At 43.9% G+C, this 18291-nt stretch overlaps 2 protein-coding genes across 9 annotated transcripts in view; one reads left to right on the forward strand and one right to left on the reverse strand.

The window, feature by feature from the left end:
* LOC310892557 (uncharacterized protein) lies at window positions 1-9805 on the reverse strand. 4 transcript variants are annotated; one of them, XM_083820475.1, is made up of 4 exons: window positions 8981-9805; window positions 3881-4324; window positions 1251-1391; window positions 1-106 (listed from the first exon to the last, which is right to left on the reverse strand). In XM_083820475.1, the coding sequence occupies exons 1-4, from the start codon at window positions 9213-9215 to the stop codon at window positions 102-104; spliced, it is 825 nt and encodes a 274-aa protein (XP_083676601.1). In that variant the 5' UTR covers window positions 9216-9805; the 3' UTR covers window positions 1-101. The 4 variants fall into 4 exon arrangements, with proteins under 4 accessions (XP_083676601.1, XP_083676600.1, XP_083676603.1 ...); XM_083820474.1 differs by having other exon boundaries at window positions 1-111; XM_083820477.1 differs by having other exon boundaries at window positions 8977-9805.
* Window positions 9806-10896: 1091 nt separating this feature from the next.
* GRAMD1C (GRAM domain containing 1C) overlaps window positions 10897-18291 on the forward strand; it is a 49338-nt gene continuing 41943 nt past the window's right edge. For 2 of the 5 annotated variants that reach the window (XM_083822563.1, XM_083822564.1), the window contains exons 1-2: window positions 10897-11203; window positions 12132-12260. In XM_083822563.1, coding sequence (XP_083678689.1) covers window positions 11141-11203; window positions 12132-12260 — 192 coding nt within the window. In that variant the 5' untranslated portion in view covers window positions 10897-11140. Of the gene's footprint in view, window positions 11247-12131; window positions 12261-15724; window positions 15767-18291 lie in introns of those variants that run through there. The other 3 variants (XM_083822569.1, XM_083822568.1, XM_083822570.1) reach the window with 3 other exon arrangements.

An 18291-nucleotide genomic window follows, 5' to 3' on the forward strand; every position in this document is an offset into this window, starting at 1 on the left:
TATGAATGCAAAAACTTTTATTACATCTAGAGCTTCCTTTTTGGCTTACAAGTTCCACATTTAGCCTTTGCATCTTCCAGTGATTCCTGTAGCACTGCAGATCAAGCTACGCTGCAAGAAAGAAAGAATAGAAGAAGTGAGCGATATGACATTAGTACAACACAAGAAACTCTCCCGAGGCTATCTGGCAAAGTGAGAGGTTATAAACTCTGTTTGCTCAGAGGGTTTGCAAAGGGATGATGCTGTGTGGGCAGAATCAGCCTAGGCTCTACTCAGCAAGGCTGGGAGGGTAAGAGGGAGCAGAGCTCCTGGCTCTGTCCCTGTCCCTGTCCCAGCAAAGCTGGCCATCAGGTGGCGGCAGCGCTCCAGTGAAGAGCAAACACAGCTCTTCGTGTTTGTTTGATTGATTGATTTCACGGAATCGCAGAATGGGTTGGGTTGGAAGTTTAGGTTGAGTAAGATTTTTGAGTTCCGGAGAAGAAAGAAACAAAATGAGCTTTTCAAAAGAGTCCCATTTAGCAAAGCGTCCAGTCAGCTGAGCTCATCCTGAAATACAGACTGCATCTTGGGCTGCGCCAAAGGGAAACTAAACTTGTGGCAAAGTCCAGCATTCGGTGTCAGCTTACTGTTATTAGAACAGCTGCCAGAGCTGGAAAAAAAGAGGCAGTTGCGTTTTTGGATACGTCAGCTTCTCCCTGGGTCATTTATTTGTGTAATGAAAATGTCTGTTTTACCCTATCTGAGCACTTGATCTAATAAAAGATATTACTGGGCTTTACAAACCACATCTCGTGTGTGTACTTTGTCCATTAGAGGCTTTCTGTATGCAAGCATGACAAGACTACTGATATAAGTGTGTAGTCGGTGGGAGAAAGAACCATTCTTCAGGATAAACCCCAAAGAACACAAGCAGATCCAGGAGGACTTGGTTAAAAGGAGAAAGAGTGTCTCACGGAACAACTCTTTGCTAAAGGTGGCAATTAAAGAAGATACTCTTTTATTTATAGGTAACTCACTGGGCCCATACATGAAGGTCTTTCCAACATAACCAAAGAAATACCTGCAAAAGAAATGGAATAGAGGACCAGCCCTGGCAGAGTTTCATCCACACTGCATGCTTCCTGAACCAGACACCTGCTCTGACCAGAGGTAAGTAAATGGCTAATTCCTACTCCAGTTAAAAAAAGGAAAGAGGTGACCAGGGTCATCTTCCTACCAAGTAATGCCAGGTTTTGTTCTGTGCTCCATACCTTGGTGAGAGCCTTGCTTCATGCAGAGGGCACACCTCCTTAGCTGCGGGGTTAGAACAATTATCAGAATCACCACGCCTCCGATGCCCGCCGCCACAACTCCGATGATCGTTCCAATGGATTCTTCGATACCGAACAGGCCTGGGGGAGAAGGAAAGGCAGAGAGAGCAGCATAAGATATCTTTCAGGCACGCGTATGCAATGCAGTTAGCACATTTGCTGCAGTGTCTGTAGGAAAGCTTCTTGCCATGACAGTGACTGTAACGATGTCTTGTCTGGCATGAAATCATTGTCTTCCACATGTGAGAGAACGTATTGCACGACGGAGCAATTTTTTCCATTCCTATGCATGAAGCTGCTATGCTTTCTGGGGGTTTAGGGACAGGATAGCCCCATCTCCCTAGCAGTCTCCCTTAACAACCTGGTGCTGTTATGGAGCAGCACCCAAAGGTGGGCAGAGCTCCACTGAAGCCCTTTCTTTGACTTGTTACTCTTCGGGGCTGTTGCATGGTAGAGATAGGATGATCCCATTTTCTTTGAGATAAGAGCACGTTGGCCTCCTAGCTGCACTATTTATTGTGACTGAAGGATGATTCAGGAAGAACCTTTGGTTAGGTGGGGACACTAGACCCACCTAGTTATGGGATGCATCACGGAGAGCACCTGCCCCACAGCACAGCCTGCCAGAGGAGGAGACTCTCTGTGAGAGGGAACTGGGCACGCAGTGGCACAAGACTGATCTGAACAGATTTTATGTGACTGCCCCCTGGTAGGCATTCTGCCATGTGACTCATCCAGAAAGGATAATAAAAGAATACTTTAAAAGCCTTCCAGTTTCATCTACAATTACAGTACGATCAGGCATTCATTACATATCTCTAAGGGGTTGCATTTAAGCTTCACTAGAAAATCTGGATGCTGTTGCTACTCTATTGGCTACAAGAAAAATCCTGAAATCTTATCTCAGTTTTAATCGGCCCTTAATGAGTTTAACTCAGGACACCTACCACTGAGCTACACTGAGGCAATTCACTGAGGAAAGGAAGAAAGGGTCTGTACAGGACATCACCAACTGTTCTGCTCCCCCATTTACCTTCTCTTTTTCTCTTAACGTAGGTGCTTAAGACAGACCCACCAATACCTTCATCTCCATGCTCCGTCACCACTCACAACCAGAAGTCAAACCTATTGCACAGGTGCTGAGGAATTCATAGACAGATTTCCAGACATCTGGTCACTTGTTCACAGGAGAAGCTGCTACCTTGCTGAATAGATGGACATGCAGTCGCTCACCAGTAAACGAGCTGTAGCTCAACAGTAAAAACCCAACCTGATCTTCCCACATACAGGGAGGTGTCCTGTAGTTGAAATTGATTTGGGGGGCTGCTCGTTCATCAAAAAGGCAATGAAGGTGGTGTAGAACCATCACTTACCTCACTTCAAAATATACGTCATCTGCTTCATGTAATGGACAAGTTAACACTGTCATCTAATTTCTCCTTTTAATTTTAGATAAGTTTTTGGACAGTCTGAATTTGTGGCACACTTCATTTCTTGTGAATTATATTTCTCATGTTCTCTTGTCCCTTTAATTCAGGCAGAAATGATGTATTTCATCTTCTCAGGAACACAGAAAGGCAATTATATCGGCCAGGGAGCAGACATTGCACGAGTAACACGCACTACTGAGACTATGAGATCAAGCCAGTGGGAGACCTCATAAGATACATGGCCAAGTCCTTGCAGGGGCATGATTTTCTTGCCTTGTCAGAGCTGTGGTTTAAATTGAGTAGTTGTATAAAAATTAGTAAGGGAAGGATTCAGGCTCAAAAGGGCAAAGGCCTAGTGAAACTCAGTGAGCTAGAAGCTTTGATAATGAACAGCACTTGCATGATTTACTCCTGACAAAGAAAGTGCTACTTTTTGTAAGTTAGATAATAAGATAATAAACCTTTTGATGTTTTGATTCGTTGGGATTGGAATGTGTTTGGCCTATATAAAAAGGAAAGCTTCTTTGACATTCCCAGTTGATAAAGGCAAAGCAAGTTATCTCCATACTTAATATGCCTGGTGTCTATTTGTGAGGCTAAGAAAACAGCATGGCAGTTTTAATGCTACTTTGATTTTAATGTGACTGAAATTAAGCAGAACCAATATAATATGATCCTCGTGTTTTATCGTGGGATTACTTACGTCATCCAGAGTTAAGGAATGAATATGCAGATTAGTGGGTTGGAGAGAAATGACGTCCAAAAAAAAGGAGAAAGTATCTTGTCACCTGCCACTCATAGGGGTTCAGCTGAACAAAGCCTTGAACACAAGAGAACTTGTCTGGCAGTTTCATTCTTGGCACTCACTGATTTTAGTGACAAAATTATTTCTTCCTTTTTTGGTTGTAAATGTCTCTTTTTATAATAACACCTGTGTGATTGTTTCTAGGAGCAAGCCAATCAAAATTACCTAGCCTAACAAACAGAATGACAAATACTACCTAGCAATTACACTCCATGGCACCAGCCCATAGCTGCTAGAGGCCAAGCAGACTAACTTCCCTCCTTCTGCAAGCATGTAGACCAGCTTTGGAGGAGGAAGAGGGAGAAAAGAATATAATAAATAACACCAAATATTACCCAGAGCCCTCCTGATCCTCAGCTTTGTGCCGTCTCCTGTCGCCACCTTCCCGTCTGGAAGTGTAACCTCACAGAAATAGATTCCGTGGTCACCGGTCGTCACATTGAGGATCACCAGGGAGGCATCTCCCTGGGACAAGTCTCCGCTCAGGAAAACCCTAGAGTTATTTGGCAAGATGGTCACGTTGTTTTCTAGCAGGTCCATCTGCCCCTTTTCGTCTTCTTTGTACCACTTCACCGTCAGGTCAGCCAGGGAAGGACGTTGCGGACTGCTAAAGTGGCAATTTAAGACCACAGTTTCCCCCTCTTTGGCTTTTTCCTTGGCTGGTGTTTGAGTCACGAAAATGTGCCATGGCTCAGGCGTCGTCAACAGTGGAGGCTGTGCTTCCCTGTGAGATACAGCTGCACTCTCCTTGCTTGGATTTCCACCACTAACACCAGCATCTGTACCAGAAAAGAGAGAGAGAAGAGGAGGGTTGAGGGCAGTAGGATTATAAGCTTTGTGGCTGTTCCTGACCTGTAACCACAGCAAAGAACGGCTCCTGGATTTAGGACTCGAGGTTGGTCACCATTATGGCAATAGGGATTTTTTCATGGTTCCTGCTTAGGTTATGTTCATGTGTGCAGATAGGTTCACTGCCACATTCAGCCACATTTCCACCTGGAACTCTAACCTCTTTCTTCCCACTCCAAAAAGTCTCAGGGTCTCAACCATTTTCAAGTCACAGCAAAAAATGCATGTCCCCTTGCACACAGACAGCTCTGTTCAGACAAGTACAGTGAACACGTGTGCATCTGAATGCAAGTGTCTGCATCCCGAAATATAATGTGTTAGCTTCTTAGGGGGTTTGGCATGCACTTCCAGTTTCAGGGCAGGAAGTCTCGGGCCCTTGGGAAGAAATCTCCATTGCCACAGACTGAACACTCAGAAGATATTGTCTGCGAACAGGGGGATGGCATCTTAGCTTGCTGCAGGTGTTGAATACTGATGTCTTTCTCTAGAGTGGTGACATGCTCTACTCAGGAGAGACAGATTTTCTAGCACAGGAATTCCTAAAGATGATGCCTAACCAATCTGAAGAGCAGATCTGATTTTCAAAGAGGCTGAAATTGAGGAGTTAGCAGGCTCTCAGAAAATGTAAAAATAAAGTTCACGCTCTATATCCTTACCAGGGATATAAAAGCTTAATGACAGAGAATGAAAGGGAGAAGAGAAGACCTGGAGAGCCAAGGGAAGCTGCAGGTGAGAGGCACTGACTGCAGTATGTTCTGTATCTGTTTTACAAACAGAGCAGGAAAGCACAAACATGGGACTTCATTTTCTGTTTGCCTAGCAGAAAGTTAGTTAAGTCATTCTGCCTGGGCAGCCCACTTTCTGGAACTGTTTTCAACAAGTTAGAGTTCCTGTGGGTTTCAACATGTAGATTTCAACATACACGTTTGATAACTTGAGTTGTTGTGAAAACACTCAGCCTATGAAATAGCCAACTCCATTTTGACAACCAACATCCTGAAACACAGAGAAGATGCACCTGAAGACGCTGTCATGCTATCTTATTTTTAATTAAGAGGACTCCTGTCACTGGGTGACATTTATCCTCTGTGAAGGGATCCCATTATCCCGCTACTCTTTGTTAGAAAAATACAGACGATACGCCTGTACCAGAGATTTAAAGCTGCCTTCCCTCACGCAACTGCTAATCATAGTAGCAAGCAGCCTCGAGCTAGGAGCAATGCAACTGTATCTCATTTCTGGAATCAAGCCTGGGCTGGGAAGATGAGAGGAATAGTTGCTGTCTCAAATCCCCCGCTGGAACAAAAAGAGGGGGAGACAAACTCTTAAAAATAACCCAGCAGCTACCTCCAAGCAAGGGTTCAAACCAATCTTTGGAAAAACTTTCTTCCACTGTTTTATTTTCTTCGAGTAAAAAACGGTCTCCCTTCTTACACGTCGGTGCCCTCTCAAGGACTGCGGATCACTCGGGGAAGGTTTTGATCTCCTATTGTCTTCAGCCTTTCACCGCCGTTCAAAGGGTGTGAGGTGCTATTGTCTGGGCCTGCCGAAGCTTCTCAGTGACAATAGCCTCTGTTCAGCAGGGACAAACGTCTCATGGCAATGGAAAACCAACCCGCTCGCTTGATGACGGGTTTGAGAGTTACTTGAATGCTCCTCCAGGCAAGCTTGTGTACAAAATCACAGTTGTATTCATAAGCTATTATTATTTATGACTTGTATGGCAGTAGCACTGACAGTTTGTGTCAGAAAGCAGGGACTTGCTTTTCTAGGTGTCTCACAAAATGGTGATGCACAGAGTTTACAGTTTAAGTGCCAGACAAGAGATAACACATGGACGCAGAAATATACATGAAACAAAAGCTGGCTATGAAACTGGGCAACCACATAGCACGCAATGTGTCTACTGTCCCCAGATGGCTCACAAGTAGTGCCCACATAAGATGATATGTAGCGTGACTGAAACCCAAGCCACAGGACACAGAAATAAATAAATAAATAAATAAATAAATAAATAAATAAATAAATAAATAAAAACAACAATCCAGAACAGAACATGTTGTGCATCCTTCACAAAATGGTAACAGCTTCCACCACCCTTTTTTCAGGAACGAATTTCCAGTTCCAGGCTGTGAAGTTGGTCAAAACAGGAAGATGAGGGAGAAAAGAGAAGAGCTGGTTAGCTTGTGACTTTCCCCACGCCCCTGTGACAGGATGAAACAGAAACAAGTCACTGCATGCAGCGGACAGAGGTTTGTGCGAGCAAGCTGTCTGCCAGCAGTCCAACAACACAAGGAAGAAGGCCTGGGAAGCAGGACACACGGAGATTTTCCAGAGTTTTCTTGTTTCCTTCCCTGTTCTGTTAATAACCCCATTTCAGCTCCTGTGTGGAGACACCGACAGGCAGCAGGTACTTTTCAATCAGATGAGAAGCAGCTTTAAAAAGCTCTACATCATCAAATTTCTGAGTGGTTGGGAGGAAAGAAAAAAAGTTCACAAGGAGTCTCCTATTTTTATACACCTTGTGAAAACCTTGTGAAAACTCAAGTTTAATCTTGAAGTACAAAGTGTAGTGCAAATACTTTGACAAATGTGTGACAAAGCTGAAGGTAGCTTGACATATTTTGGTTTTGTGCATATTCTGATGTGATGCATTTCATTATTTGTTAAAGCACTTTTGTCTTGAATATTCTTTTAAAATCTCTATTCATCAATCATCTTTGCTGGATACTGCTGCTTTAGCAACAGCAGTGTGTGCCACTGCTACCTTCTTTTCAAGGAACGGCAACAGAATTTCTCCTCTGCTAGAGGTATTCCTGCCTTACCATACACACTCCCTGCAACACAATCATATTCCTTTTAGTGAAGAAAAAGGCATCATTTTCACACAGTCACTTAGCGGCACAGAGATCATAACAGAGCAGGAACAATGTGCTTTGATGTTGCCTCTTGTTCATCACCAGTTTCATTTGCACTGCCTATCAGGAAATAACTGGCCTTGTCATCTGTGTTACCCCACGTCTTTGATTCAATAGATCTATCTTACAGCTAATTAGGAAAATCAAAATGCAAGAGGAGTAGGCTGTATCATTTAATCCCAGCTCTGTTTGGGGTTTTCACTGATAAGGTCACAGCACAGCCTCTATTTTTCTTTCTTTCTTCCTTCCTTTTTTTTTTTTTTTTTTTCTGGTAAGGTTGCAAAACTGGAACCTGCTAGCTCACTGGTATTTAAATACACAATGCCCTTATCATACTGGCATTTGGCAGTATACCAATGCCAAATGCTCTGTTGACTCTGCTTCAAAGCTCTTTTTATGTCAATCGCTTCATTAGGAGAGTGATGTGTAGGTCCCCCTTCAGTGGGTTGTAGGGCTCAGTCCCCCCTGGAGAGGAATGCGAGGCTTTTTGGTGAAAGCTCTTAGGCTAGACAGAGCACAGAGACATACAGCATGGATGATCTTGTCTTGACCTGGAAAAATTATTAGATGATCTAATAGGTCACTGTCATATAAAGTTGCTCGTTCATGGCCATTTTTCAGCCATGAGGGGAGAAAGCTCTCTGGGACTCCGTGTAATGTGACAACATGCTCCACGTTTTCCAGTACCCACAGAGCACCTACTAACCCATCAGCCTACCCTTTACTCCATCTGCAGGTTGGTCCTTTCCCATGTGAGGCCATATTGTTGGCTGTGGCTGAGAAATACACGAGGTAGTCAAGAGGAGGCAGGAGGACAAAAGGAAAGAATAAAATATGCTAGCATAAAAATGCTTCCTAGTCCTGGAACCTCAGATTTCCCTGTTGGTCCCTGGAGTTCACCAGAGCAGCCCTGCAAGCTTCATTTGCCAGTGGCCAACAGCCTCGGGGAACCAGAATGGAGGCTGGAGGTCAGTACCAAATGTGCTCTTTCTTGCTGTGCTTCCTTTCCTTTGTTCAAGCTCAATAAATGGAGAAGAGGTTGAGGACTCAATTTCCAACCCACATAAAAATCCTCACGTGCTGGAACGACCATCTTTCAGGTGGTTTTCTTGGCTTTCAAGCTCAACTTCACACCCAGCTGGTGCTGCGAGGGTGCTTTGCAAGCTCTAGCCTGCTCCCAGTTGGCCTGTGATTAAGTGATCAATGACTGCTCATAGCTTATCTCAATTTATATGACTTTTGCCCTGGGTTAAGTTTGGCTTTCACAGATGGATGTGAGTAACTACCTTGTGTGGATAACTGCTTGCTAATACATCAGAGAACTAAAATAGAAATGAAGGTTCTAGCAATGATGATACACAGCCCTTCTTCTTGAAAAAGCCAGGCAAACTCACACTTTCTGGAAAGATAAATTCCACCCTGGGGATCAAGTCCAAACACGTACTGCTGTTAACTAAATAGGAACATATGTATAAAGAAAAACATGTTTTAACGCAGTGTACAACACTGGATATAGTTTTCCTGCATCCTGGGGAAGCCCTCAGGAAAGAATATTTTTTTGGAAAAAAAAAAAAAAGGAAAAAAAAAAGAAGAGAACCTCTCAATCCAAATTCTAGGAAAAAACCTATATTTCTTCTAATTAAGGAAGGTGTTGTAGTACTCACCCACCAGTAAGAACAAGAGAAATGAAGACACTGCAGATCCATAGAGCTTCCCAATGTGCTGGCTCATCGCTGCTGAAGTATGTGGTCTCACCAATAGTACAAGCAAAAAAAGTAGTGCAGGTGGTATGGGCAAGACAAAATACGTGTGCGCTATTGCAACAGGACCTCACATTCTGCCCAGTGAATGTCACACTAAAGTTACCACCGCGCTCTGCCTGCTGCCTGGATGACAGCCACATCTGAAGTCACAACAATGACTTCCCGGGGGCTGTTCTCATCTATCCCATAGAAGATGCCAAAAATGCTCTGAGAGCAGAGGGAAGATAATTTTGTTTGTTTTGTTTTTGTTTTTTTGTTTTGGCCTCATATAAACCAGAACTCTGGGCCGAGTACAGAATATCCAGGTATTCAAAAGGAGACCTCTCTTCTGCTGAACCCCTTCCTAGTGGAGGTGAGAAGAGAAAGCAAACTCGATTCCTAGCATCCTAGGGAAGTTACGGGAATTTATTATATTTGTGGCTATACACACACTGTGTGTATAGCTAAAATATATTCTTTAAAGTACGGAGCCATACGCTGCAGCCATATGGAGCACGTGCCAGCCCAGCTGGCTGGCTGATGCCTCTCCCAGTGCACCTATCCAGCAGCCTGCTGGCTTTATCTAAGGGCTTTGCTTATCTTTAGCACTCTTCAGATAACGGAATTTCGCTTGATTATCCAGTAGAGGCTCAATTCCACACCCATTAAAACACTTTTGCCGCACATTTCTAAGGGAAGCATCAGTATTTCTGCTTTTCTTGGTATTTAGAAGCAAAAAGGACAGCCCCCCCCCCCCAAACAAAACAAAGAGAAAACCCTACACACCATGAGGAAAACTGTCCTAATGCTACAGCTTTCATGACTAGTCTTCTGACAAATTCTTTGACTTGCATCTTTGCAGGTGGAAGGACTGCAATAACTGTTTCATGAAATTCCACACTTGACTCGCAAAAGCCTACTGACTGAACGATGTCAAGAGGAACAACATCTAGCTTTGACATAGTGACACCTGTATCAATGAAAGCAGGGTTATGGCTGAAGAACCTAGAAGGCAAATATTTAAATGGGCTGGTAGAGTGGGAAGACCCGACCTGGGATTATCAGGAAGGAATTACTCTGAAGAAACTATTTATTAAGTAGGGAGTTGGGACCAAGCGTAGGGCAACATATCACTTTGGTGCAAAGCTGAAAGGTAGAGCTCAAGGCCCTCCTCAAGGAAGTATTGCCAAAGTGCTAGACAGTAAAGAAAGTATCTATGAAAGGAACAAGCCAGGGGAATCAAAAGCAACCAAGAATTTGAGGAGGGAATAACCAGCGAAGTCAGAGGCAGCTGGCACATCGAGAGGAGCTGGGACTGAGTTAGTGGCCATGGCTGGGTGGCAAAGGAGTCAGTGTGGGAAGATGGGTCTGGATCAAAGGCATTCCAAACACTATCTGATGTAAGCCCAAGTATCTGATGCATTTCTAAAAAAAAAAAAAAAAGTGTGTTGTGATGAGCATAAATGGCACGTGCAGTGTGTCCGTTTCATCCTGTAATGGTAACTCTGCTGTGAATCCTCCATGAAACAGGACGTGCCCAAGAAAAGCTGTCCGGCCAGCCAGCTTCAAACCAAGGGAATACAGAGGGTTTTCAGTGTTTTAGTTTAGTGTTTTTGTTTTTCAGTGTCGCAGGCAGCCACCAGCTGAAGGTGAAGCTTCTACCCCTCGCCTAACCCGACACGATTATAGGGTTTCGCTCTCCCCCCTCTAGGGGTCCCTGTGGAGCGGCGTTGGGCAGGCTTTGCCCAGCCCCACCGCCTCCCGCAGTCAGGGAGGGAAGGAAGGGGGGGGGGGGCTGTGTCATCACTTTTTCCTCCTCAAACTTTCCACCAACTCCGGGACGTCCTCACTGAGCTCTCCCAAAGCCTCACAGGGGCTCCCCCCGTGTGTGTGTGGGGGGGGGGGGGATCGCAAAACCCCCTCCGCCTAACCCGGCTCCCCATCGGGGCCGTCCGGCAGCCCCCTGCCGCGGGCGGGCGGCCCCTCTCCCTTCTCTCCTCTCCTCCTCTCCCCGGCCCGGCCTCCTCATGAGCCGCTGGCCCTTGGCAAGCGCCTCCCGCCTTCGGCTCCGCGCCTGCCCCTTTAAATGGCGGCCGCGGCCCCGCTGAGGCGCTTGGCGGGCGCCGCGCCGCCCTCGCCCCCCTCCATGGTAAGCGCCGCCGCTGCCACCGGGCTCTGCGCGCTCCCCGCCGGTGAGCTCCGTGCCCCGGCCCCGGGAGGGGGGAAAGGGGGGGGTCCTGCACGCCTCCGCCGCCGTTTCGGAAAGTTTTGGGGGGCAGCGAGCGGGGCAGGGCCCGCCGGGGCTGGGGGGAGCCGTGGCGGTGCCTCCCCGGCGCTGCTCGCCCCGCGGCTCGGCTGCGGGTTCCGCCGGGCGAGAAGCCGGGTTTGGGCTCTTCTGGGTGGGCTGGGGGCTGGTGGGGCCCGCAGGGGTGCTGGCCCGGCTTGCTGTGGGATTTGGGACGAGTGTCCCCCTGTACTGTAGCTCCGCTGCCCCTCCTGAAGCAGAACCGAGCTCCCAAGCGAATAGCGGTGTCAGGGGGAAGTGCTCCAAAAGCGTGCTTATTTTCATAGTAAGGAATGCAGGTAGTGCTGCTGGCCTCTGTAGTGTTGCATCTTGTACAAATAAACCTTACGGTGTAAATAATAGGCATAAGTATATGTATTTGTATCGTCATAAAGTATGTTGCATCTCTGGGAAGTGCCACATCTGCACGACCTTTCTTGCTTCCTGAAAGGTCCCTCGGTTCCCAGAGGTGTCCTGCAAGTTGTGCACAAGTGTCTTGTGTTCATGTTAGCTCAGCTCTAAACATCTGTGTGGCTCCAATGCCCAAGTCGAGGTGTTGCTGTGGAAATAATATACTCTGATAACAAGGTGGGTAAAAATTAAATATAGCATACGCTGTAAAAAATCAATGAAAACGCTGCCAGTGGGAAGTGTTTCCATGCCGCTCACCTGGATAAATCTAGCACGTCAAGTTTCGTTTAATACGCAGCTCTTAAATGGCTTAACCATCTTCTTATTTCAGCACCTTTCTCCTCTGTTGTCAAATGACATAACCTCGCTTCCTTGTTCTCAGGAAGTTCATGAAGTGGATCATGGTCTTATCAGCCAGCTGCTTGCGGACTCAGAGGAGACGCTTGGTTCGTGCACAGAAAAGATGCAGGTTCCTGCCCAGTACAGTTGGAGTGCTGACTGGAGCTTTTGGGTAACGTGTCTTTTCTTCCAATTTGTTTATCTGTCTGCATCTGTATGTATGTATATGGACTAGCTTTATATCCTCTCTTCTCAGGTTACTTTGTTGTCATGAATTAGTAAAGCGTTCTCCACCCATGTAGTGAGGTAGGTAATTTATCATTATCGGCTTACTAAAGTGTAAGCTGAAACTGAGAGGGGATGAAGTTGTTTACCTGATGTCACGTATCAAGTTAGTGACAGGACTTCTGACTTCCGTGCCCAGTCCTGTCTCCCAGTTCCTTGCCTGGTTCATTGACCTGTCCAATGTCTCTGTATGCCTCTAGAAAGTCACTGATGCTTTTTAACAGTAAGGGCTGAGTTTAATTCTTTATCTTGGATAAGATGTATTTTCCTGGCATCTGTTTGTGTTTTTTTTTTTTTTGTCAGGTGAGCATATGTGTTTTCCACAAGGATAAGCTTTCTGAGTTCTGTATAAAGGAATAAAGGATGGTATTTGTAACTAGGAAGGGCAGAAGGAGCTTGCACGTGTTCATTCTGCTGTTCTCCAAGGTGTTGCCTCACTGAAAATGGAGGGCATTAAAAAATAAACACTTCTTAAAACTCTTTTAGTTTTTTTTGATTTTTTTTTTCTTCAGTATATTGACAGAAGGTGAACTTACAATTGTGGGCTTAGTGTGTGTGTTGCTGTTAGTTTAGTGGATGGGTTGCCCTGTTAGGAAGGTGGCACACTTGGGTGTGCAGCGACAGGTAGGGAAACACCTGATCTCGTGAAAGATTTGGATTCCTCAGAGCTCTGACGGTGTGACTCAGGATCTGCATCAGGTGGCCTCAGTAAATTGGCGTGCCTTAGCTTGTGCATAGGAACATCATCTGGACGGCCATGTCCTTGTCCTGATGAGGTCATCAGAGTGTTCATTGTGCTAAGCAGCTGAAAGATGAAGTAACTCGCAGAGGCCACAGGAAATCGGTGGCAGAGCTGCAAGCAGACGTGTGGGATCAGATTTCCCAGCTTCTTGTTTGAATCTTGTTAGATTTATAAATCTAATTTGCGTGTCTCTTCATCCCTCCTGTTCAAGCCCTAGGGGCTGTCCTCAGTGGTCAGAACACTGACTTCACATCTCAGGTGCTAGCATACATTTCCTCTGAAATGCATGTATGCTTTTAAACTGAACAATAGCCATCTCGAGCCACTACAAATGGGAAAGGCTGAATCCAGGTAGGTCTGAGAATTACACTGCTAGAGTGCTTGGATCATTCAGTGTTTTTTTTCATTGTTCCTACAACAACAAAGATGATATAGGGCATTCTGCCTGTGCCCAGCTGTACCTCTGTATTTGAGTTGGTAGCAAATAATGTTGTGTAGGCACTGTACCTGTCAGCTGAGCTCTCATTAGATAATAAATTAGATTGTTTGTGTACCACTGAGAGTTAGTTTGCACAATCGTTAGCACAGTTGGTATTTTATGTGGGAAAGAAACCTGTTGAGATCTCAGGGTCAGTTTGTTGGACTTAGAGTTAGCAAGGATTTGCTAAGCTTGGCAATCTGAAATAGTGAAGTATGAAGTTTATAACTGTGCTACTGGCTCTGAATTTTTAGCTTTGAGATGCATGCCTAAGGCTAGAAGTTTCTCTGAGCAGGACCTCAGGCAGTGTGTGTGCAGTATACTGTGTGTCCTCACAGTGCCATTTTCTGCCTGTCCGTAACTTTTGTGGGTACTGGGATTCTTCTGTGCTGTGACAGGTACTAAACAAGTGTGAAGCATTCTCTAGTATTTAGCGGTTGCCTTCTATCTATGGTTTATACTCAAAGACTTCAATATTTGTTTGAAGTTTGTGTTTATCTGGCTCGGCAAATATGACCTTGTTCTTAAGAGAATTGTGTAAATACTTGCCTCTTTTAAGACAGTGCTGTGGCTTTGAAGTTCCAGCTATGTGGCTTATGGCGCTGATTAGTTTTAAAAAAACTTCTGTGGATCTGTTTGTAGGAGGCTGTGCTACTCATTTTCTCAGCCTCAAGAAGACTGAACTTAGAAGCAGCAAGAAGCAGAATGTTGCAAATTCAAGGCCAAAAAAAAAAAAGGTGCTTGCATCTTCTAATTAAAACGTTATGTCATTGGCATCTTTCCCTGTTCTTCTAGACAGAAAATGTGTTTTAATAACTTTCATGGCTGATGATCAGCTGCTAAGGATATAAACAAATCATTAGAACTCCCTGAATATTGAGTCACAGTCGATGTGTAGGTGATAACATGGAAGGCAGCTTGTTGCAGTGCCTAAAGCATGTGTCATGAGCACTTGACCAAGGATGATCTTAGTGTCCCGTGGCAGGTGTGGATTTGTTAATGCTCATTCCTACTTTTAAGTTGGTAAAACTAAGGAGCTCTTACAACAGCAAGAGCAGCCTGCAGGAGTGGCTGGATATCAGCTTTGTTGCCTGGCTTATTTGCTTTGAGAGCCTGTAAGTGTCTGACTTTTGTTTGCTCCACGGATTCATTTTTTTTTTTTCTGAGTATGTCCTGTTGCTTCTCTGATGATGGAAACCAAATGTGGATGTTAAAGTCTGACTGGTTTGACTTCAATTTTTCATGGATTTGAGTGGGAGTAGGCAGTTGTGCCATGCCTCTGAAAGTCATGCTAAGTATCACTAATGCTTTATAGGTGCTATGAGCAAATGCAATTAACAGCAGACTCAGATTGGGAGCCTCTGGGTTATAATCTCTTTCCTGACTATGGTGAGTGGGGAGAAGGAAGAGTGGCAGGAGAAGAAGAAAGAGAAGAGAAAAATCTCAGCCTATGCTTGACTTTTTCATCTCTAAAGCAAGAATACTTTGGACAGCGTTATTGGAAAAATTGTGAGAATTAATTTTCTGTACTAGTGTAAGCAATTCTTAAATTATAGCACTACAAACTGCTGTTATGAGACTTACAGATTTTACTGGTACTTGCAGTGCTTCTTTGAGGATGTTGTTTTCATAAATACCCTTTAAAGTGTTGTTGTGAGGATATTTTTGAGGTGTTGGTTTTTTGTTTGGTTTTTGAAGACTGTTCCCTGGAGGTGGACAAAGCTAGACTTTGTCCTCATGGAGGAAGAAAAAAGCTTGTTTGCAAACTTGACCACCTTACTGGAACCTGTAAGGCTTGCATCTACTTTTGATTATATGGTTCTGGTTTTGGCATCTGCAAATGGAAATGATGAAAATCAAAGATGCTTTGGAAATTAAGTTACATATGGAAGCTTTATCTCAAGATTCTGAAACCATTTTTTACCCTTCTTACATTCTTCGTACTGAAATATAATTAAATTTAATATCTTTGGAAGAAGAAACCTGTGAAAATCTTGACTGTTCTCCTATTGTAATGAATAAAAGGATAAAGGTGAATGAGGAAGCTAGTGAAAAGGATCCTTGCATCAAAAGTGAGGATATTCTGTCTGGGAACTGTTGTCTATTAACAAACAGCCAAAGTTCATAGATGTCTGTAATAAGAAGAATGCCAGTGGAAAGAAAGAACAAAAAAGTAAGTCCTTATCTCATCATGAAACGGTAGGTGGAAAGAGTTGTTGAAATCAAATGGGCATCTCAGAAAACTGTTTTTATCTGAGAGGGTTGTTTAAGAGTTTGGAAATGGAGGTGGTGAGGAGGTCTGCAAAAAGAGAGATAATGAGAGATGCTTTATAGAAGAAAACTTGAATGCGATGTAATGTCAGTTTAAAGAGCTGGTCAGTTTCAAGGAGTATGGCAACAGAAGCAAACAAATCATACAGGGAAAAGTAAAATGAGAGGCCTTTTATTTTTCATAATACCAGAACCAATGAGGTTATACAAGACTTGGAAAAGGGTTTTGAAATTTGAAAAACATGGATATGGTTTATGAGAGAGAGCTAATCTGTGGGAAAGTGTAAGTATATATGCCAAGACTGTGATAAACATATGGCTCAAACCCGCACAGGAGGGATGCGGATATATACATCACAATTCAGGTGGTAACTTTTTGTGGCACAGGAATAAGCTGACATACTCTGGGGCTTAAGACTGCTAAGGGCTTGATGAAATATTTCATGCATCTGTAGTTGTTTGAATGCTCCTTTCTGTGCACGCTGATGTTTGCTCCAGGAATGGATTATTGGGTGACTTGTATCAGTGACTATGTTTTGACAGACCAATGTTTAAGGTCCTTGGTCAGCTGCTTTATCTCCAGTATTGTGCACTTGGTATGTTACTTCCAAAGAAAGATTTCTTCTCATCTGTTACCTCCAAATGCTTGGCTTCTGAAGGAGAAACATCACGGCTTGTGACGTCAGAGGAGGTTTTTTAGCTGCCTCCTTGTTTGCTGGTATGAAGCAGCTGGCTGAGGAGGAGAAGAATTAGATGTAGGTCTCCAAAGAGAATAAAATTCCTAAGCAAGCTCTTGCTGTACTTCTAGCTCTGGTATGTCATTTGTTGACCTATCTGGAATCTCTGGAATAGGTGCTGTTTAGCCCTGTGTATACGGATGCAGCATTTTGAAAGGGTAAGGAAAAGGCAATTTGTATTTCTGACTATCCCTTGAACATGGTTTATTAGGTTAGTGGCTGTTTTTGTTTGTTTTTCCCTCTCCCCTCACTTGTTTTCACTCTGGGAATCCCTTTTTGTTGTTGATACAGCTCCAAACTGAGCACTGGAGTAGATCTGACTGCCTTCAAGTTCCAGCCTGTTCTGAACAGCAGCTAGTGCCCTGTCCAAATATACTTTCCCCAGCTGCAGTAATTTGAAGTTGTATCTAATATGCTTTATTACACACCTCTAAAGAATTAGCCCAGAACCTGGTGGGTAACAGATCAGGAAGAAAATGCTTCAGATTCGTGTGATTTCTTTATTTATTTGGACACTGCAAACAGAAACATTGGATGTGCAATATAACTTTGAAAATCGGTGTAGTTAGTGCTGGTTGAGTGAAATCTCCTTTTCAAAATCTGAAATCTCCTGTGGATGGTTAGATGACTTGGGACACATGCTTCCCTTTTCAAAAACATGAGAACGGTAAAGAGGAGTATATGACTTTTCTGTTAAGGCTTACTCTGGAAGTCATATTCTGTCTCATTTCATGGAACAGATGGTTCTGCTCTAATTAAGTTATGTAAAGATTCCTTAGTGATATCAGCAGTATTTTAGAAGTTACATGGAATAAGTGGGCTTCTTGGGTAGTGCTTTTTTTGTTGAAGTTGTTTGTGGAGTCAGTAAAGCCTACAACTGAGGTGTTCTTTCACGAGTTTTAAGTTTGATGTGTTCAGTTTATGTATTTGTTACTGCAACCCACCCCAAATCCTCAAGGAAATGACAAAGTTATTCAGCTTGCTCATAGAGCTTCTCAGATTCTCCTGTTTTCTGCTATTCCTACCCAGCAGGACTCAAGATATCAACGCTTGCAGAGTAAGTGGAGGTCTGTGATCATGAACTGCGGTGCGTATGCAGCTCTGCTTAGCTTACACTGATAGAAATGCCCCCCAGTAGCTGACCCCGTGCATTCCAGTTTTATGTAAGGGTGAAGAAAAATTGTGTATGTTCTTTCTTGGTGCCAATGGTTCAGTCAAGTCTGGGAGCAGCTTTTAATGTAGAAATGACTAAGAGTAAAATTTGCATTTGGTTTCTAAGGTAGAAAAGGAAGAGCTCAAATTAGATATTTCATAAGACAAATAGTTTTGGGGCAAATCTGTGGCAAGTGGTATTTTCCATGTAACTTCAGATGCAGTAGAGCTACTTGTAAGCCTTTTCTCCTACTTCCTAAAAGGATCAAATAAGTCTAAAGAAAAGCAGTTTGTTTTTTTCTTCAATACGTTGTCTTCAGTGAAAGATCAGGTGAAGGAACAGATGCTATTAACAAATAACATTGGCTAATTGTTTCACACGTGTTGTAGGAAGAAATATGAGTCAGATGAAACTGTCGTTCAGAAAGTCTGTTTGTTTTTTTTATCCAAAAAGAAGTCATCTTGACTGAGCTTTTAATTACTACTGCATCATATTAGTTAGTATGCTGATGTCTATTGGAACCTGACAATGTGGTTA

The sequence above is a fragment of the Anser anser genome, assembly GCF_964211835.1.
Source record: "Anser anser genome assembly, chromosome: 1".
NCBI classification, from domain to species: domain Eukaryota; kingdom Metazoa; phylum Chordata; class Aves; order Anseriformes; family Anatidae; genus Anser; species Anser anser.